At 41.5% G+C, this 22,547-nt stretch overlaps 3 protein-coding genes across 7 annotated transcripts in view; 1 reads left to right on the top strand and 2 right to left on the bottom strand.

Annotated features, from left to right (window-relative positions):
* The window catches only part of LOC101278150 (zinc finger protein 615), a 61,453-nt gene extending 42,751 nt beyond the window's left edge, over positions 1–18,702 (bottom strand). The window contains exons 1-5 of one of the 4 annotated variants that reach the window (XM_004286489.4): positions 18,547–18,702; positions 16,901–17,088; positions 11,600–11,726; positions 9,789–9,884; positions 1,686–5,435 (exon numbers count right to left, since the gene is read on the bottom strand). In XM_004286489.4, coding sequence (XP_004286537.3) covers positions 3,715–5,435; positions 9,789–9,884; positions 11,600–11,726; positions 16,901–16,915 — 1,959 coding nt within the window. In that variant the 5' untranslated portion in view covers positions 16,916–17,088; positions 18,547–18,702 and the 3' untranslated portion in view covers positions 1,686–3,714. Of the gene's footprint in view, positions 1–1,685; positions 5,436–9,788; positions 9,885–11,599; positions 11,727–16,900; positions 17,089–18,546 lie in introns of those variants that run through there. The other 3 variants (XM_049703402.1, XM_049703401.1, XM_049703403.1) reach the window with 3 other exon arrangements.
* Positions 1–22,547, top strand: part of LOC117199139 (zinc finger protein 677-like) — a 545,188-nt gene that overhangs the window by 457,859 nt on the left and 64,782 nt on the right. The gene's annotated exons all lie outside the window — the stretch shown is intronic.
* LOC117195385 (zinc finger protein 615-like) overlaps positions 1–22,547 on the bottom strand; it is a 109,881-nt gene that overhangs the window by 69,145 nt on the left and 18,189 nt on the right. Inside the window, exon 1 of one of the 2 annotated variants that reach the window (XM_049703398.1) lies at positions 16,901–16,917. The exons of the other annotated variant lie outside the window; for it this stretch is intronic. The gene's annotated coding sequence lies outside the window, so the exon portion shown is untranslated. Of the gene's footprint in view, positions 1–16,900; positions 16,918–22,547 lie in introns of those variants that run through there. 2 annotated transcript variants of the gene reach the window in all.

Here is a 22,547-nt window from a genome sequence, read left to right as displayed (position 1 = left end):
GTAAAAATATACTTACATGCATTTGAAATTTGGAGAATATATTGTTAACAGTATTTGGCTCTTAGGTACAATATGGGTGATTTAAAATTTCTGTATTGTTTATATATGTTTTCTAATTTCTATACATTAAGAATTGTTTTCATAATTTCTTAATAATATTACATTCCCTTCAGGGATTAAATTTTAGCCGCATTCACCTGATATGTCAAGCTCTGAAAGTAGAATTACACATGTGGTCCAGAAAACTCAGGGCAGCCTGGGCAGCCCATTCTGGGATCCTGACTGATCAGTTTCAGGAATGAGCTGCTCTGACCTTGCCATGGCAGCATGTGTAGGTTCACAGGACAAGATACTAGCATCTGAGGGCCTGGTTGCTGGGGCCCTCATGTCTAATTCTTTGCTGTAGAATATCTGCCCAGAATCCATCCTGTGACAGTGTGGGGTGGGAGTGGGAGCACTAACCCAGGAATTAGGGCAGAGATGTTCAAATTTAAATATAGATCAAGTAAATAAATAAATATAGATCAGAAAGCTCACTTTATAAACCCAGAGCCCTGGGTTCCAGTTCCACAGGTTCTGGCTTAGGTCGTGGTGTGAGGCAGGAAGCCCAGAGAAAACACTTGGAAACAGGTCTGGAGTGTTCTTGGCTCATAAATATTATGCTGGCTGGCTCCCCTCAGTACACTTAGGTATTGTTTCAAATTACATTTGTGCAGAATAGCCTTCCTTGGAAACCCTTTCTAAAATAGCTCCTCCATTACAGCCTATATACTAGGCTTAATATTTCTCCACAGCATTTAACAGAACTGAAATTCTGATGTGTATTTATTTTACTCAGTCGCTTTCACTAGACTGTATGTTCCATGAAGGCCATGGCTTTGCCTATTTTGTTCACTGATGTGTCTCCAGTGACAAAAACAGTGCCTGGCACAGTCTAGATGCTCAAAAAATATTTTTAAAGGAATGAATTACTCAACATAGAATTGGCATAGTATTCAACATAGATTGAATACTGACACAGTACTGTCTGGCAGATGTCCTTTTTCTCCCCCCTCCCCAAAAGCAGGACTCACCATTTGTAAACTGAACTAAATATCCTTATTATATCAAAGAAATGACTCTGGATAGAGACAAGAGAAGAAGAGCCCTACTGCTAGGAAAACTAAGAATTTGTTGCCAGTAGACGTTCTCAAAAAGAATTGATAAAGGAGACTCTGACAAAAAAGAAATAACAGAAGGAAACATATGAAACATATGACATCAGGGAATGAAGAAAAAGGAATGGAAAGGGTGAATATATCATCAAATATAATAGGCTATTCTCCTTTTGAGTTTTAAAAATTATGTTGGATGGTTGAAAGCAAACATGACAAGTTTACCTGATATGGTTCTCAATTTGTATATAAGTGTCGAATATCATTTGCTGTTAGGGAATTGTAAAGTAAGCCCACCATTATATACTACCACACCCCTGATAGGATGGCTGGAATCAAATATGACAGTGCCAAGTGCTAGAAAAGACATGAAACAGCCAGAGCATTCATACACTGCTGGTGGGAATGTAAATTAGTACAGCCACTCTGGAAAAGTTGGCAGGTTCTTACAAAGTTAAACACAAGCGTAACATATACATATGACTCCCGGGTATTTATCCCAAAGAAACAAATTCTTATGTTCACATAAAATTGGGTACACAGATGTTCATAGATTTTAATTCAAAACAGTGAAACACCAGAAACAACCCAGACATCCGTCAACAGCGAACAGATAAACAAACCCATGGTACACCCATACAAAAGATTTCTAGTCAGTAACAAAATGTAAAACTATTTATACACCCAACAAATTGGATGGATCTTAAGGACAATTTGCTGAGGGAAATAAAGCCTATCTCAAAGGATACACACTGTATGATTCCACTTTAATAGAATTCTTAAAATAGCAAAGTTGGAGTGATGGAGTGTGATCAGTGGTCAGCATGGGTCAGGGTTGGGGGAGAGTGTAGCAGGAGGATGTTGTGTTGGCACAATGCCACATCCCAATTGTGGTGGGGTTTACAGAAATCTATATATGAGATAAAATTTCTTAGAACTCTATATATCAAAAAAAAAAACTCATAAAAATTAGTGCATGCAAAAACTATTGAAATCCAAATAAGGTCTATAGTTTACTTAACAGTATTGTACCAATGTCATTTTATTGGTCTTGATGATGTATTATGGTTATGTAAGATAATATCACTGAAGAAGCTGAGTAAGGGTATTCTGGAACTTTGTATATTTTGCAATTTCTTGTAAGTCTAAAACTATTTCAAAACAAATTTTAGAAAAATCATTTTTAAGGTGTTTTTGTAAACTACTTAATGCTACTTGTAAACTTGGATAAATACATCCAAACATGTTGAATTACATATATGAATGTATTCCTTTTCCTTTTGAAATACACAGACTGAAAGAGATGAATTTAGAGCCTAAGAAATGCAAGAGCGAATCATATAATGATATGAGGTGGGCACAGAACACTCCTGCATTGTATATAACATTAAAATTTAATGTATATAACATTAAAACCCTAAACACAAGGTGGGCTTGTGTTCAGAAGAGCCCACTTTAAAATTATGGAATTATTGATAATATGGTTCAAGGTATTGTGTCCCAAAATGGACATCAGGTGTACAATAAGTTTAGATTTCTGAGAGAAAACTCAAATATACGTCATTTTCATGAGGCTTTTTTCCCTCAGTATTCTCTGATATTTTGCTAAAGTTACTCCACATTTAGTGGGTTCATAAACTATTCTATTTCTGTATGAATTCATGAGAAGCGATGAGGCAGAATGTATCACCGAAATCCTGCCATGTTCATTGTCATCTGAAAATTTTTCTCCAGCATGCATATGAGGCAACTATTGAGGTTTTATTTCTACGATCATCATATTGCTACTATGAATGAGCTCACTGGTGATCTGTTATGATCACTGATGAGATAGGGTTTTTATTCCCACAGAAGGCTTTCCTAGTCTCTCCATTCATAAGATTTATCTTAGTATATACTTTTCAGACATATAATTACCTAGAAATGTTTCCTGAAGCCTTTTCTGCATTGTATGTATCAGAGCTTTTTCCTACATGTTAATTTAGACATATAGTGTGAGGTAACTTATCACTGAAGGCACTAGCACATTCTCTGCATTCATTAAATTTCACTCCTATGCAAATTCCATAGTTTCCCAAGGGTGAAATCTAGCAACAGGCTAATCTACACTGACGACAGTCAAGTAGAGCACACTGATGTTTAATGAGTTCACTGAACTATCATGGTTTGTACCCTGAACAAGTTCACTTATATATAATGAGTTCAGAGTCACTGCAAAGGATTACGTACCTTGACCTATACGTTTCTCGTGTGTATTAACAAGGCTTGACAAATGAGAGAAAGGTTACCCCCAATTGCTGAATCCACAGAGTCTCTCTCTTTTATGAGTTCTCTGATGTACAACGGGTGCTGAATTTGTGTTGAAGGCTTTCTCACATTAATTGCATACATGCAATTTGTCTCCTGTGTAAATTTTCTGGTGGGTAATGAGACCAATACCAATTATGAATAGGATTTTCCACAGTCAGTACATATAAAGGTAGTTTATCCTGTGTGAAACACTCTGATGTTGGACAAGGCATATTTTCTTCCTGTAGGTGTGACTATATTCATTGCTTTGTTAAGATTTGTTTCCATTATGAGTTCTCTGATGTACAATGAGATTCCTCTTTGAGGAGAAGCCTTTTCCACATTCACTGCATACAAAAGGTTTCTCTCCTGTATGAGTTCGCTGATGAACGACTAGACGGCTTTTCACAGTGAAGCCTCTGCCACATTCATTGCAGGCATAAGGTTTCTCTCCAGTATGAATTTGCTGATGTAAAATGAGCTCTGTTTCCATGACAAAACCTTTTCCACATTCACTGCATATATAGGACTTCTCTCCCATATGAATTTGCTGGTGTATGATGAGATAGCGTTTCATCGTGAAGCCTTTTCCACACTCATTGCATGTAAAGGGTTTCTCTCCAGTATGAGTTCGCTGATGTACCACAAGATTGCTCTTAAAGGCAAACCCTTTTCCACATTTATTGCATATATAGGGCTTCTCTCCAGTGTGAGTTCGCTGATGTAACATCAGTCCGCTATTCACGATGAAGCCTTTCCCACATTCGCTGCATCTATAAGGTTTCTCACCCGTATGCGTTCGCTGATGCACAACAAGCCGACTCTTCAATGGGAAGCCTTTCCCACATTCACTGCAGATGTAGGGTTTCTCTCCAGTGTGAGTTCGTTGATGTATGATGAGCATGCTCTTCACGGTGAAGCCTTTTCCACATTCACCACATACGTAGGATTTCTCTACTGTATGATTTCTCTGATGTACAATCAGATTATTCTTCCTGGGAAAGCCTTTTCCACATTCATTGCACACATACGGCTTTTCTCCTGTATGAGTTCGCTGATGTTCAATCAGACGCCTCTTCATGGTGAAACCTTTCCCACATTCATTGCATATGTAGGGTTTCTCTCCTGTATGGTTTCGTTGGTGTATGATGACATAGTGCTTTGTGGTAAAGCCTTTCCCACATTCACTGCAGATGTAGGGTTTCTCTCCTGTATGAGTTCGCTGGTGTATAGTAAGCATGCTCTTCCCAGTGAAGCCTTTTCCGCATTCATTACATATGTAGCATTTCTCTCCAGTATGATTTCGCTGATGTACAATGAGGTTACGCTTCCCTGGGAAGCCTTTTCCACAGTCACTGCATATGTAAGGTTTCTCTCCAGTGTGAGTTCGCTGGTGTTCGATCAGACGGCTCTTCATGGTGAAGACTTTTCCACAATCACCGCATATAAAGGATTTCTCTCTCTTGTGAATTCTCTGATGTTCATTGAGCCTGGACTTTCGGGAGAATACTTTTGCACACATACTGCATCCATAAGGTTTCTCCCCTGTATGAACTCTCTGATGGTCAGTGAGCTGAGACTTCTTAACAAAGGCTTTCCCACATTCACTGCATATGTGGGCTTTCTCTGCATTGTGAGTTCCTTGGTGCTTAATGACTTGGGACTTACTACTGATGGATTTTGCACTTACAGGGCATTGAACTGGAGAATGAAATTCTTCATGCTTACCATGCAGAAACGATTTCCCATCTCCATTACATTTAGTAGAGTTCTTAATTTCATAGCTTTGGCCCTGGCTGACTAAACTTAAATGTGATTTCAAAGTTTTTATATAGAACTCAAACATATCATGATTTTGCCTGAAAGAGGAATGACTTTTGCTTTGAGGAACAGGATTTCCAAATGCATTATGTTCCTGGTATTGTTCTATACCTTTCAGCGTTCTTTGATTTTCCCAGTCACCCTGAAGATGATTACCAACGTTGCCAGTTTCTAGGAAAGAAGAGAAAATTGAGCCCTTTTTATTATTGTTTGGAATAAAATTGTTTTAAAAATTCCTTGGTTTTTAAAAAAAAATGGCACTTTAGTGGCAACCCTATGATAACAGTATAAAAGAAACACCATGTATAAATGTTCCTTATTTCTTACACATGGTAAAAACACAGTAATATAAACGAACCAAAAGGAAAAGAACAGTTAATGTACCAATAAGGTTAGGCAGTTGACAATCTATGTAGACTTGGCTGCTCTCTAAATAGGAAATTGCAAAACATGCAGAGGTAGTAAAATACATGCAAGTCTTTTTTTTTTTTTTTTTGGCCTCACTGTGCGGCTTGCAGGATCTTGGCTCCCTGAGTAGGGATTGAACCCAGGCCCACAGCAGTGAAAGCATGGAGTCTTAACCACTGGACCACCAGGGAACTGCCAAGCAAGTCACTGTTAGCAGCAAACGAGAGGGTATGAAGGAACAGAACTTGAAAAGACACAAGACCACAGAGGTGCAAGAGACAACTGATCCAAAATGATGAGGGTTGCATTTGTTCACTCCAAAACTATTTGGAGTGAACAAAGGCACTGTGTTGGTGTTTGGGATATATAAAATATGCCTTGCTTACTTTCACTTCTCATAATTCCTGTTAGGGAAACCCAAATGAAAAAGAAGAAAAGAAAAAAAGTAGGGAGTTGGAGATTGCTAAATGTGGTTTGAAGGAGCAAAGGAGATGGTGGCAAGTGGAGGAAATGAGGATATTTTGAATACTTGCATAAAGAAAAGGCAAGGTTGGGGCTTCCCCGGCGGTCCAGTGGTTAAGACTCCAGACTTCCAGTGCTTCCACTGCAGGGGGTGTGGATTCCATCCCTGGTAGGGGAACTAAGATCCTGCATGGCACACAGCCAGAAAAATTTTTTTAAATGTTAAAAAAAAAAAAAAGAAAGAAAGAAAAAGCAAGGTTAACTGATGGGGTCAGTGCAGAGAGTGGTCTTTGAAAGTGAGGAACCCAGGATTACTCTGCTAACTGTATGGCTTGAGCCAATGGTTTGGTAAAAGCATCTCCAGTTGTGATGAGGAAGCTTACTGAAATCCACATGTAGGAAAAAAAAGTGTGCATTGTGGAACCTAAACTTTGAGATGATATTAGATGTGTAGTACAGAAATCAAGAAGCCAAGTGGAAGTATAAGTGGAGGAAACAATGTGGAAATAATATGTGCATACTATTCAAGAAAAGAGGTCTGGATGTGTTGGGAGGACATGTAGAATGAAAGATGATGATGGTACAGAACCAACGTCTTAAGACATTCCAACACTCAGGAGTTTGGGGATTCTTTAAGCCCACTTAGAGGATCCAAATTCTGACTACAGAAATCAGGGAAATATGCATACTAAGGTGTATAGAATAAACGTATTTGTAACCTGGCAAGTAACTGTAAAGGACTGTAAACTGAAATAATCTCTTGCATTGTAATCCTGTTCCTAAATTTGCTTCTGTAGACCACCATCAAACTAACTTTCCAAAAACATCAAACATATTAGTGGATAACTTGTATAATCAAAACTCTAACCTTTAGTCTATCTGTGTCACGTTATCCTATGTTCCATTCATAGTGAAACAGGGCAACAATGACTGTTAGGAAATTTTGTAACTGGCCGTGTACCATGTAGTCATCTTTGGAAGCTAATGGAATATGGAAACTGTCGCCTTTTTCAATCACTTTCTGCATTCAGTAGAGAGGTCGTATCCAAATTTTTCCCATGTCAACGTCCCTAATAAACTCTTCACTTGCCACCAGCAGCATCTACTTCAGTAATTCTACATTTGCATCTAGGTTGGCAACAGGTTGTACTAAAGGACCAACTTCCTCCTTTAAGACCAGGTTGTGTCAGCTTTACCTTCAGGTTTTTTTTTTAAGAACATCTGACTGTTCCTTATTATTGCTATCCTACTGCCACCCAGGTAAAAGGTAAGACAGGCTAGAGCTATAAAAATACAAAACCTACCAACCCTCCACTATGCTACCTCAATTACTCACATAGCAAATCCAAACAGTCATCCTGGCAAGAAAAGTGTACATCACCGTGAATATTCCATGGATTCATGTTTCCACTCCACTCCTCCTCCTGAAGAGACCTTCTAACACTGGCTTTCATTTGCCTGACTTCAGGCCACTCTTTTGATAGTCAATCCCATGGGCTTGCACATTTCTTATTTCATGTCTTCATTCCTAACTCATGGCATCATCTTCCTAATTCAAAATGTAGATAAACCTTGTACATATCATGCTGTCATTCCCACTCTGACTGTATTACTATAAGCTCTATTTCCTCTGTTTTTCTAAAGGAATCCCTTTATTGTTCATTTGTACAGTTACCTTCAGTGAAGACTGAACCTCACTCAAAGAGAGGTCTGGCCCTTGCCCTTGGCTACTGGGAGGTGATCTCTAGGCCCCTGGAATGTCCTGCCTGATAGGAGTGTCTTTGTTTGCCTGGTGGCTTTGGCCACCAGACACTCTAACAATGTGATTTATGACATGGGCTTTGAGCCACACCATATCAGTTACAACCTTTGGAGGAAATGGAGACTATAGGTATTAGCCTGACTTCTGGAGGGGCGAAAGACATATTTCCATGTGGGAAATGCATGGTTGAATCCCAATGAAAATTCTGGATACCAAAGGCTGAGCCTTTGGTTGGCAATACTCTGTGTATTATCACACATCATGGCTGGGAGGACATAATGCCGACCATGAGTCTGGAAGCACCACATTTGGACCCTTCCAAGAGGCCATATGACCCAAGAATTCCACTCCTAGATATATACCAAAGAAAAATGAAAACATATGTTCACAAAAAAGTTGTACATGAATGTTCATAGCAGCATAATTCAAAAAAGCCAAAAAGTGGATACCACCCAAATGTCCATCAATAGATAAATGAGTAAATAAAATGTGGTATATCCATACAATGGAATATTATTTGGCAATAAAAAAGAATGAATTACAGATACATGTTAGAACTTCTATGGAAGAATTTCAAAAACATTATGATAAATGAAAGAAGTCTTTCACAATAGACCACATAGTTTATGACTCTATTTATATTAAATATCCAGAACAGGCAAATCTACAGAGATAGAAAGTAGATTAGTGCTCGCCTAGGGCTGAAGGCTTAGGAGGAAACTTTTATAAAGTGATGAAAATCTTCCAAAGTTGCTGTTGGTAATGGTTACATAACTCTCTTAATATACTACAAAACAATGAATTGTATGCTTTAAGTTGGCAAATTGTAGCATATGTGAATTATCTCAGTAAAGCTGTTAAAAAAAAACAAGAATATAATGGGAAAAACAAATGATTTAGGGAAATGAATACAGTGCTAACACCTAAGATGAGCCAAAGGAAAATCAGAAATAGCAAATGTATGAAGGAAGTAAACTGAAGGAGACATAAGCTGCGACTTAGGCAGAGCTGATGTAGATGTAAAACAGTCTTTTCTAGTTAAAACAGTCAACAGCAGAGACCTCTAAGATGAGAACTCCATAGGCAGAGAATAGCATTCAAGATAATACCAGCATGGACAGGGTAAGATGTGCAATATTAAAAGAGAATCTAACATTAAAATAGGATGGTGGAAAGGGCTTTTTTTGTGGAGAGAAGATGATTCCTATGCCTCATACAGGAACTCAGAAATCTTAGGCCAGTAAAAGATCTAGAACATCTAGAACTCAAAATATAGACAATATAGACAATAGTAAGGGAGATAGCAATTTGGAGTCTCAGCCAGAAAACAGATAGAGCTTACTTCATGAGACTGAAGGAAAATTTTAAGAAAATGGAAAGCAATACCTTTGAAGAACCTCAGAATGGTGGGGGGGGCAGTGCGGTGGAGAAACTAAGGAGCCGGCTTGATGCACAGTCATAGACTAGGTTACTGTGAGGGCGCAAAGTACAAGGTGCAGTTGGATGTCAGGAAGGGAAGTCTGTCTTTCTCAGTGGGGCAGGAGAGTGCGGTAGTCAGAAAACAGTGATGAATTCAAAGATCTCTCCTTGGAGCGAGGCCTGGAATTTCATAGCCAGGGAGGTGGAAGGGATTTGTGACAGGGTTCAAAGGAGAGGGTTACAGAATCCAAGGAAGACGAAAACGAGGCAAACAAACAAAAATCAAGATGTAAAATAAAATCAGCAAGGAACAGATCTCAGAAGAGAAAAAGGGGTATACTTACCTCTCAAGACCTAAAAGTTCTTTTATGGGGAAAGAGATACATGGGGGCACAGTATCCTCAGACGCCCTCCCAGGCTTCTCGCACTGACTGACTATGATGTCTACAGTTACCCAGCTGATCCTCACTCACCTGGACAGGTTTGACTGTGGATTTCATCTTCTATTGTCCACGGTTCTTCCCCTCGTTCCAACTTGGACATTGCATCTGGTTTGCTGACCCGATACCCTGTTCATGGGAAACGATAGAAGACTGAGACTCACTGAACTGGGCTGGGGTCTGTGGGGACGGGAGAATGTTACACTTGAGGGACCGTTTTTCACATCTGCCAAGCGGAGGTTTTTCACTCAGGAGAGACTCATGGGATATTGTGATATAATAATATATATTTGGTCTCCGCGCCCAGTTCCTGGCACAGAGTTTCTAAAGCCCTTGTGGGGACTTCCCTGGTGGTCCAGTGGTTAAGACTCTGTGCTTCCACTGCAGGGGGCGTGGGTTTGATCCCTGGTCAGGGAACTGATATGGCACGTGGCACAACCAAAAAATAAAAATAGGGACTTCCCTGGTGGCACAGTGGTTAAGAATCCACCTGCCAATGCAGGGGACACAGGTTCGAGCCCTGGTCCTGGAAGATCTCACATGCTGTTGAGCAACTAAGCCCACGTGCCACAACTACTGAGCCTGCCCTCTAGAGCCCATGAACCACAACCACTGAGCCTGCAAGCCACAACTACTGAAGCCCATGTGCCCTAGAGCCCACGTGCAACTACTAAGCCTGCGTGCCTAGAGCCCGTGCTCCAAAACAAGAGAAGCCACCGCAATGAGAAACCCAGGCACCGCAACGAAGAGTAGCCCCCGCTTGCCGCAACTAGAGAAAAGCTCGCATGCAGCAACAAAGACCCAGCACAAACAAAAATAAATAAAATTTTAAAATAAATAAATAATAAAAATAAAATAAAGCCCTTGTAATTTCCTATGTGACGGGCTGGCAGGAACCTCTTCTGTTACAGCATTTGGTTTAAGTTCCAGTTCCTGACACAAGAACTTCTAGCACATTTGGTGTCCAGAGTGATGGGTGTCTTCTGTGTGCTAATGAGATGACTGGTGGCTGGGGGTCCCTAGAGAGCTTCAGGGTGGAGGCTGGCTGCCAGAAAAACCAAGGCATGAGTAGAAGGTTGGAAATTTCAGCTCTAACTCCCTAACCCCTCCATGGGGAGGGAAGGGGCTAGAGATTGAGTTAATCACCCATGGCAAATGAATTAAGAAATCACGCTTACACAATGAAATCGCCACAAAAACTCCTAAAAAACCAGGTTGGGGGAGCTCCCGGGTTGGTGATCACATCAAAGGTGACACGCTTGGAGCGGGCATGGAAGGCCCACACTCCTTTCCCCATACCTCACCCTGGGCATCTCTTCCATTTGGCTATTATCCTTTATAATAAACTGGTAATGGTAAGTAAAGTGCTTTCCTGAGTTCTGTGAGCCGTTCTAGCAAATTACCAAACCTGAGGGATAGAGAGTGGGAATGCCCAATTTAAGGTCAAGTCGGACAGAAGTGTGGGTACCCTGGGTACCCAATCCGTTCGACTAGTGTCTGAAGTGAGGGCAGTCCTGCGGGACTGAGTCCGTAAGCCTGTGGGATCTGAGGCTGACTCTGGGTGGTTAGTATCAGAAATGGATTGAGTTTCGGGACACCCAGTCCATACCTGGAGAGTAGGAGAATTGGTTTTGGGGATAGAAAAAACCCCACAAGTTTGCTGTCAGCTGTGTTGGTAGTAAAAACAACTCATGGCACATTGTATACACCCTTTTATCAGGAGCCAGAGGAGGCACTGAGAATCTGCCATTAGGGCACTGCAGTGACTTCCAAGTGTAAGCAGCTGAGGAAGGAAAGGCCACTGACTGGAGACCCACTGAGGGACCCAGAGAAGCCGTCCTCACCCACGGACAGCAGGTTGCTATAGTTCTCCAGCATCACGTCCCGGTACAGGTCCTTCTGAGGAGGGGCCAGGAGCTGCCACTCCTCCCACGTGAAGTCCACGGCCACATCCTTGAATGACAGGGTTTCCTGTAATAACAGAGTCCTGTTTAATGCGAGTGTTTCTCTCTGACTGACTCATAAGGAACATAAAAGAAGCTGTCCTGCTCATATTTCTATGATTTTGACACCAATTCCGATGTGTTTCTTTAAACACATCACCAAGCAATTCTCTGACACCAGCTGTGTGTCCTACAATTTAATTCTGACATGATCGACCTGAAGAGAGCATCACATGCCACAGGGTAAGAGCCCAGTTCCACGAGACCTCACCACCACCCCACTCCAGATGCCAAATGCAAGTCCAGGATGCCACCTGTGCTCCTGACTAACCAGCTATAGATTGGAGGTTCCAGTGAACCTCCAATGCTCCTTGGGTTTGATTAACTTGCTGGAGCAGCCCAGAGAGCTCGGGAAAAGAGTTTACTTACTGTTCACCAGTTTATTATAAAAGCATATGATAAAGGATACAGATTTCATCCAGATGCAAGAGCTGCTCAAGGCAAGGTATGTGGAAAGGAGCTTGGAGCTTCCGTGCCCTCTCCTGGTGCCCCTCCAGCACCTCCATGTGTTCGCCAGCCCAGAAGCTCTCTAAACCCCATACCTTTGGGATTTTTATGGAGGCTTCATCACGTAGGCATGATTGATCATTAACTCTATTTCTAGCCCCTCCCTCTTCTGTGGATAATGGGGAATGAGATGGAAGGTTCCAAGCTTCTGATCATGGCTTGGTCTTTCTGGTAAACAGGTCCCATTCAGGAGCCCCTCAAGTGTTGCCTCATTAGAAAGAAAGGCACTTCTATCACCCAGGAAATTCCAAGGGATTTAGGAACTCTGTATCAGAAACCAGGATCAAAGACCAAATTTTACAACAAAATATGCTCTTAGTACTCTTTTTAAAAAAATTTTATTGAAATATAGTTGATTTACAATGTCATGTTAATTTCTGCTGTACAGCAAAGTAATTCAGTTATATATATATTCTTTTGCATATTCTTTTCCATTATGGTTTATCACAGGATACTGAATATAGTTCCCTGTGCTACACAGTAGGACCTTGTTGTTTATCCATTCTAAATAGAATAGTTTTCATCTGCTAATCCCACACTCCTACTCCATCCCTCCATCACCCCCAGTCCCCCTTGGAAACCATAAGTCTGTTCTCTATGTCTGTGATTCTGTTTCTGTTTTGTAGAGAAGTTCACTTGTGTCATATTTTAGATCCCACATATAAGTGAAGTTGTATGGGAGCTCGTAGTACTCTTATTATTTAGGAAATTACAAGGATTTTAGGGACTCTGTGCTAGGAATTGGGGTCAAAGACCAGAAGATTCTCAGAGCACCTCTATTTATAAGGGTTTTAGGAGCTCTATGTCAGGAACTAGGGGCAGAGACCAATGTGTATATTTCTTATTATTTCACAAAAGGCTAACATCATATTAGATACACTGAAAATATAACGAGTGAACTGGAATATGCACTTGAAAAAATAACTAAAGATGAAGCAGATGCAGAAAGAGACAGAAAATATAAAGGAGAGTTTACTAAATATGGAGAATACACTGAGGTCTAACATAGGCCTCTACGTAGTTTTTGAAAGAGATTATAGAGAAACAGAGAAGCGATATGAAGATTTCAGGAATTAAGAAAATTTTAGAACTGATTAAACATCCTGTAACTCAGACTTAGCCAGCCAGCAAAGCCAAGCAGGAAATCTGCTTCTAGATGAGTGAGATTGAAACTATAGAACATCACTTGCAAAAGTCAGATTCGGAAACCAACTAGAAAGAAAAGACTCAGGCTTCCTTAGTGGCGCAGTGGTTAAGAATCCACCTGCCAATGCAGGGGACATGGGTTCAAACCCCGGTCCAGGAAGATCCCACATGCCGTGGAGCAACTAAGCCCGTGTGCCACAACTACTGATCCTGCACGCTAGAGCCCGCGAGCCACAACTACTGAGCCCACATGCTACACCTACTGAAGCCTGAACGCCTAGAGCCTGTGCTCCACAACAAGAGAAGCCACTGCAATGAGAAGCCCGCGTGCCGCAATGAAGAGTAGCCCCCACTCGCCGCAACTAGAGAAAGCCCGCGCGCAGCAACAAAGACCTGATGCAACCAAAAATAAATAAATTAAATAAATTTAAAAAAAAAGAAATGATGAGGAAAAGATTAAAAAAAGAAAGAAAAAGAAAAGAAAAGACTCATTACCATCAAAAAAAAAGACAAAATTGACGAAATGAAAACAACAGAAGCCAGAAAAATGTTGTGATGAATATATATTTGGTCTTTGCCCCTGGTTCCTGGAGCACAGTTCCAAAAAACCGTGGGCTCTCTAGGGTGATAAGAGTATCTTTTGTGTGCTCATGAGATGACTGGTGCCTGGTCCCCAGAAAGAACCCCAGCCTCCAGGGAGGGAACTGGCATTGGGGGTTGAGTTCAGTCCCTAATAGCCAGTGATTTAATCAATTTGTGCCTACATCAGAAAACCACCATAAAAACCCCTAAAACATCAGGTTCAGAGAGCTTCCGGGTTGGTGAACACATAGAGGTGCTGGCAGGGTTGTGCTCCCAGGGAGGAACTTCCGCGCCCCTTCCCCCATACCTCGTGCTATGCATCTCTTCCATCTGGCTATTCCTGAGTTGTAGCCTTTAGAATAAACCAGTGAATGTACGTAAAGAGCTTTCCTGAGTTCTGTGAGTCATTCTAGTGAATTACCAAACCTCAGCAGGGGGTTGTGTGTACCCCCGGATTTAGAGCTCGTCATCAGAAGCTTAGGTAACAGCCTGGGACTCTTGACAGGCACCTAAAGTGGGGGCAGTCTTGTGGGACTGAGCTCTTACCTTGTGGGATCTGACGCTAACTCCAGGTAGTTAGTGGCAGGATTGAGTTGAATTGTAGGACACCCAGTTGGTGTCTGGAGAGTCACAGAATTAGGAGGTGTGAGGAAAATACCCCTACATTTGGTGTTAAAAGTGTTCTGGATAACTACAGTTCAACAGTGTGGAATGTCTTCAATGTCCTGATCCTGTGGCCATGCAGCCGAGGCCCAAATGCCACCAGGGAATGAAATGAGACCTGCTTGTCAACCGAGCTGCCAGATGAGGGGAAATCTGATGGGATAATCTACCCCTGTGTTCTTGCAGAGATTACGTCATAGAGAAGAGAGTTACTTGGTTGAGGAAATTTTAAAAGAGGCGGCAAATTCTTAACACTGCTGATCTTACCACCTTCTGAATTTTTTCACGTGAGATGTAGATCCATTTGGAAAAACAAAACCTTAGGTTCCTACCTAATTTCACACTCAAAAATAGTTTGTCTCCTGTTTAGAGTCCTAGCCATAAAACAAAAGAATCTGTGAAAGAAATAGAGACAAATATGAATTATGTTCATGTCACAAACCAAAAACCATAAAAGAAAATAAGTAGCAAACTTTATAAGAGGAAAAATTAAAATGTCTGCATTGAAAAGTTACCGTGGATAAAGCTGAAAGAAAAGTGACAAGCTGGGTGGGATAGGGAGGGTGGGAGGGAGGGAGACGCAAGAGGGAAGAGATATGGGAACATATGTATATGTATAACTGATTCACTTTGTTATAAAGCAGAAACTAACACACCATTGTAAAGCAATTATACCCCAATAAAGATGTTAAAAAAAAAAAAAAGAAAAGTGACAAGCTGGGAAAATATTTTTTATAAACAAAAGAAAGAATCAATATGTAGTGGATAGGCATGACTCCTATTAATCAGTAAGAAAAAAAATCATTTTGTTAATGTAAAAATGATAAGGACAGTCATATCACAAGAGAAAAAGAGTCCAACTGGCCAATAAATATACAACATGGATTTCAACCTTACCTATGATGAGGTAAATGCAAAATAAGGTAAAAGAGTAAACATTGGACCATCCAGATTGATGAAATTATACAATTTGATAATGTCCTATTATTAAGTACTGGCAAAGATTTAAGGCATGGATGATCTCACACATCACTTACTATGTAGCAGGCATGAAAAGGAGCAGGACCCTAGGGGGCCTCCCCAGGACAGATAGACACACACACACACACACACACCACACACCACCATGTCCTCAGCCTGCCTTTTGTCTGCAGAAAAACTTTAAAGAATAAATTTAATCAGAGAAGTGAGAAAATGCAGACACAAAGGAAAACAGTCCAACAAGACCAAATAATAATAGCTTAGTCATTAAACAAAGTCAAGGACCTTTAGTTCCTCTTCCAGGGCTATAGATAATATTCTAAGCCATATCCTTTGAGCTGTTTTGTAGATACTGAAACCCTCACCAGTTGGAAGAAGTTAACTACATGACGACCAGACTGTAGCCATGACATAAGCTGCCAAAGTTCCGAGAACTGGCTTCAAGGAATGGGAACAAACCAACCGTGGAACTAAAGATGAACTGTACTCACCACAATCAAGATGACGCTGATCAGACCATGGCATGACCGATTTCAAGATGACGGCCAGAGCTGACTATGCTGTTTCTGCTTGTAGCCCCCTCCCTCTGCCTATACAGCCCTGAAACTCCCCTTTAAAAGCTCTGGCCCACTGACTGGCAGTGGGGAGTTGGCCTCTGGACACGAGTACACCCTCTTCCCCCAGTTGCCAGCCTCTGGAATAAAACAAACTTTCCTTTCCACCAACCTTGCCTCTCGAGTTATTGGCTTTCAAGCAGCAAGCAGCAAGCAACCAGACCTGACTTTTGCTAACAGACACTCATCTAAATGCTTTGCATAGTTTGACTCATTTCTTTGAGTACAATTATAGACGAATGGAATTTTATACAGCTAATATTCACAAAACAGTTGCAGTCATTATTCTATTAGATGCTTAAATTATACTATCTCAGGCCAAAGGGATGTTCTTTAGAGTATAATTCCACTGATGCACAAAACATAACAGACGTATTTATGTACACAGATATGTACATGAACCCACATGCATTTACAAATAGGCACGGCGCACACACAGAGTCAGTAACAGTTACACATTATGTTCCAACACTAGTCATTTACTAGGAATCATATAAACACTATGTTCTTGATCCTACTTTGCCATGGCGTTGGAGTTTATCTACAAAATTTATTTCTCTCTAGATACTGAACTGATTTTTTTTTTTTTTACAGGCCTCTACAAATCCATTCAGGAATAAAGGAGAGAATAAAACAAGACATGAGTCACCTGGGCCTGGATCATTTTCTTCTGTTCTCTGAAAATAGCTGGCAATGCAGAGGCTCTGTCTTTGTCTCTTCTGGATATACCAAAATTTCTAGTTAGATATAACCGTCGCCAAAGTATCCCTAGAAATAACAATATCTAGGTCCTGGAAACTCCTCTTTCTTCATTCATATCTTGTCTCTTGTTAGCACCTGTGGGTTGAAAAGCAAAATTACTTCGGGAATTGTATTCCTTCTTCCTGTGCACTCACCTTAACACGTGGTCCCCAATATTTCTGTCTCTTCATTTGATTCCCCAGATAATTTCACACTGTGGGCCAATGAAACCTAACTCCCTGAATATATGGAAGTAGCATGAATTTGAAAGGGAAAGTGGCAAAGGAGAATAAGCACAGTACTATATTTCAGTGGCAGGTAATTTTCAGACAATTATAGAAATGAGGCCATCTAGGCAGTGAGAAACTGTAAATTGTTCCTTTAAACTTTGATGCCCTCAAGCCTCTTTAAAAGTCTTCATATATGGACTTCCCTGGTGGCGCAGTGGTTGAGAGTCTGCCTGCCGATGCAGGGGACACGGGCTCGTGCCCCGGTCCGGGAAGATCCCACATGCCGCGGAGCGGCTGGGCCCCTGAGCCATGGCCGCTGAGCCTGCGCGTCCGGAGCCTGTGCTCCGCAGCGGGAGAGGCCACAACAGTGAGAGACCCGCGTACCTCAAAAAAAAAAAAAAAAGTCTTCATATCCCCTGTTTACATACACATTTTAATATGAGGGACCATGAACACATCAAAAAAAGAAGAGAGAGAAAAGGAATATAAGCCATAAATACAAATTTAAAAAACAATTCAAAAATATAAATACTGGGAAAGGAGCAGCCTTTAAATATTCACATATAGAACCTGAAAAGAAATATGCAGTCAACCTGCAGGAGGAGTGATAAAAACAAAACTTAAATTAAAAGATTACTAAATTGAAATATGCTGAATTGTTCTTCCCCCAAACTTTCATTTCTTTGGGTTCAAAAGAAAGGGGTGCTGTAGGGAGCCAAAAGGGATTAGAAAATTTGTGGTGGGGCAGGGACTTGGACCTGAAGCTTTCAGGGAACGTTAACTAACGTTCACCAAGTCTGTCCCAGCAGCCAAAGTCTGGGTTCAACACACGCACCTACCAGGGCTCCTGAGCCTCTGAGCCTTCTGCTGTCACACATCCCTGCACGAAAGACAGTGACCATTACCCCACCGGATTAATACCAAACCAGGTCAGATACACACGTACACTGACCTCCATTAACGGTTCCTCGACCTTTGAGCTCCAAATTATCCGAGAAGCCGAACAAGTCTCCGCATTCATTGACGAACCCCACGCCACCAGTTGTCAATCACCCCCGAAGACCTTAAACCCTGACCTCAGGACTCTCGGTAGTTGATCTGTTCAGACCTTTAATCGCTGATGACCAGAGCCCCCCATGATTGACCCCAAAGACACCCCAATCATAGACATTGTACTGACTCCTCCATGCTCCCTTCAAAAACAAAACCAAACCACCATCCACCCTTGCGCCACCTTCCCAGACTCAAAGGAGCCACAGCCCACCTAAAGGCCGACAGACCGCCCCCATCCCCGCCTTTTCTACAGCCAGACCCACATACCCACCTGGTTCTCTCCTGAACCTGCAGCGACCTCTTCAGGGCCTAACTTTATTCCCCAAACTCCTTTTACTTCTGGTCCCCTCGCCCAGCCCCCTCTCCCGAGACCAACCGACAAGGGTCAGCGGCGTTTCTACCGCGTTTCTATGGTGAACGGATTGGGGGTTTCCGGCTTTTCCTTATGAGGTAATACGTCCGCGCCGCCACCACAGACTCGGCGCCCTGGGGTCGCCATCTTTGCGCACCTGACGTACAGAAGGCGTGGCGGCCGCTGAGAGACCACGGCTTGAAAACTCTCCTATTTCCTGGTACCTCAGCCCCTTAAAGGAAAATGGGGAGATTTTAAGAGGCTCGAGCTCATACAAAGCAAACATGACGTGGGGGTAAATTCATTTGAATGGACAGGGCCCGCTTGTGGACGGTGAACGGCGCAAATTTTTCAAAGGCCGGAGCCCATCAAGACCGAAAGGGTGCAGTACATTCTGAGCGGCTGTGACGTCTCGGCTGCGTGGGAAGTTAAAATTGCTTCTGGACACCTCGATAACTGGTTTAGTTGCGAAAAGATTTAGAGGCCGTATGAAAACTTAAGCGTGCTTGGCAAAAAGAACCCTGGCGGCCCGCTGTAGCCGTTTCGGGTTTGAGCCGTTGGGCACGAGCACCGTGGACGCCGCCCTCTTAGAGGAGATTCGGTGTCCGTACTGCGGGGCAAATGCTGTCTGCGGAGCTCGGCGTGGAACTGGCAGATGGAAGTGTTTGGGGAAGACCAAGGTTTGGAAAAGTGACAGTACGGGGGATGCAGCGATCACAAAGTGAGCGGAAACGGTGGACGTTGTGAGCCTCTTCCCAACCGTGCTCCTTACCCAGCCCATCCTGGGCAGCACTGGGCCGCCTTCTGTCACTACAGATTAGTCTGCGTTCTTTTCATAAAATTAGTAGTGTCTGTGTTGGCTTCTTTCACATAACACGACTGTTTTGAAATTCATCATCTTTAGAAAATATATTTATTTATTTGGTTGTGGCACACAGGTTCCTTAGTTGCGGCAGGTGGGCTCCTTAGTTGTGGCATGCGAACTCTTAGTTGTGACATGCATGTGGGATCTAGTTCCCTGACCAGGGATGGAACGCGGGCCCCTTGTATTGGGAGGGCGGAGTCTTATCCACTGTGCCACCAGGGAAGTCCTGAAATTCATCATTTTAAAAGTATCAATAGTTCGTTCCTTTTTTGCTGCTTTAGTATTCATTGTTGGATATTCCAAAATTTAATCATTCACCAGTTGGTGGACCTTTGCATTGTTTCCAGTTTTTTGGATACTGCCAGTGGAACTTCTACGAACATTTGTGTGCAAAAAATAAAATGACCTCAAAGAACTGGTTTTCCCACAGTCCTATGCGTCTTCATCAGGTCACCAAGAAGTTTTTGCCAGCCATTTACAGGCCTGCTACCCATTTCTAGCCCTGCTCCAGCTCATATTCTCTTCCTCCTCTCACCCCAGACCTGAGCTAGAACGCTCATTCACCCTGGGGAAACAGATCTTGAGAACACAGGCTGTGGCACAGATGCAAAGTTCACCTACTTTCTTCAATTACGTTCAACTCCATAGGACCTTGTAAGTCTCAGAAAGCACCTGATAAAAGTCATATAATGAAAGGTCAAAGCAGGAAGTCGATTTCGTTTTCTCTCACTGGACCGTCATTACCATGCTGGTCCAATCTCTCACCTGAGATACTAGAATTGTCCCTGCTTATATCCTTGACCCATATGATCTCATCTTCATAGAACAGGCAAGGCGATCCTTGTAAAATGCAAATCAATCATGAAATTTTCCTGTTCTCAATTATCTAATGACTACATTACAGGATTGAATAAATATTAGATGGCCAAGTTTAGGTGTTTAAAAATATTATGTTGGAGTAAATTTACCCGATAATCCAGGGTTTGTGATGGAAATGTAGGACAGCTACTGCATAGCAAATTTCCATTTCTTGTTCTTTAAGCAGGACTCAAGATTTTTTAGCAGGATATGTTTAATAGATCAAGGGAAAGACTCTGGATAAGAAGAGGGGATAAGAGCTCCGCTCATAAGAGTAAGAAGGAATGAAAAAGATAAGGAAAATCACATGTCTAATTGAACAGGTCACAGAAGGGATGGAATCTTTTTTGCGGGGGGGGATGGAATCTTTGAAGTGGTGGTAACTCTCAAAGGTGATAGGCCTGTGAACAAATAAATACAAGGTTTCTTCTCGAGTACATCCCAAGGGGATCTTACCACTTTTCATCTCCTATACTTTGTTCCAATGTACAATGAAACTGACCTTCGGGATGAAACCATTTCCACAATCTACATATAGAGGGTTTCTCTCCAGTCTGAGTTTTCTGAGGTAAAATGATACGTGATTCAATGAGGAAGGCTTTGCCACATTTAGCATATATGTAAGTTTTCTCTCCTGTATGGATTTTCTGGTGTTCGATGAGCCTGGACTTTGTGGTATGTGCTTTCTCACGTATGCTGCATCCATGGGGGTCTCTCTCCCAGGTGAATTCTCTGATGTTTAATGAGCCGAGACTTCCTGATGAAGGATTTCCCATATTCAATGCATACATGGGATTTCTCGACTCTGCGATCTCTCTGATGCTTAATGAACAGAGCCTTAGTGCTGTTGAGTTTTCCAATTTCAGGCAGTTTTAGTATGAATTTGCTCATCCTTTATAAAGAGAGGATTTCCCATCTCTGTTACACCCCACAGGGTTCTTTATTTCATAGCTTCTGTTCTGATTTTACTACATTTAAATTTGCAGAATTTCCATGATTTTGTCTTAAAGGAAAATGCTTTTGGGCTGGATGAACAGTATTTTCAAAGGCATGATGTTCGTGGCATTGTTCCATCCGCTTTAGGCATCATTGGTTATGCAAGTGTTCCTGCAGTTGATCATCAACTTGCTTGACTTCTAGAAAAGATGAGAACGTGAATGCTTAGGTGTGGATCAAATCTTTAGTGTTGGTTGCATGATCTCAGTACAAAAGAATCTTTAATAATGTTCCTTATAATACTGTGATAAGCCATAATGTAAAAGAATATGAAAAAGAATGCATATATATGTATAACTGAATCACTTTGCTGTACAGCAGAAATTAACACAACATTGTAAATCAACTATACTTCAATAAAATAAAAAAATGTTCCTTGTTTCTTAGACATTGGGAAAACCACAATACACAAAAATCAAGTCGCAAAAGCAGAAAGTGTACAAACAAGTTGAGGTAATTCACAACGAATAAATATAGATCTGGCTGCTTTCTAAATACTGCCTTGCAAAATATGCAAAGGTACTAAAAAAAACAAGAAAGTCACTGTTAGAAGAAAAAATAGAGGTGGTAGGAAAACCTGATCCAAAATTACAAGGGCTGGGACTTCCCTGTTGGTCCAGTAATTAAGACACTGTGCTCCCAATGCAGGGGGCCAAGGTTGGATCCCTGGTCAGGGAACTACATCCTGTATGCCGTAACTAAGAGCCCGCATGCTGCAACTAAAAGATTGCGCACTTGGCAATGAAGATCCCATGTGCCACAACTAAGACCCGGCACAGCCAAATAAATAAATATTTAAAACTAAAAAATTACAGGGGCTGCTTTCTTTCATTCAGTAAATCCTTGTTAAATGCCTATTATGTACTGGCCATAGTGCTGGTGTTGGGGACACACGAACATATTCTTTCTTCTCACTTGTGTTGACATCCTGGTTAGCAAAAATGAAATAATAATAAATAATAAATGGATGGACCTATAGATTATCATATTAAGTGAAGCAAGTCAGAGACAGATATCATATCACTTATATGAGGAATCTAAAAAAATGATACAAATGAACTTATTTACAAAACACAAATAGACTCACAGACATAGAAAACAAACTTATGGTTACCAAAGGGAAAAGCCAGGGGAGGGATAAATTAGAAGTTTCAGGTTAACATATACACACTACTATATATAAAATAAACAACAAGGACCT

Source organism: Orcinus orca, chromosome 20 (assembly GCF_937001465.1).
Source record: "Orcinus orca chromosome 20, mOrcOrc1.1, whole genome shotgun sequence".
Taxonomy (NCBI): domain Eukaryota; kingdom Metazoa; phylum Chordata; class Mammalia; order Artiodactyla; family Delphinidae; genus Orcinus; species Orcinus orca.
The sequence above is the reverse complement of the archived record's forward strand: the minus strand, read 5'-3'. Positions and strand labels throughout refer to the sequence as shown.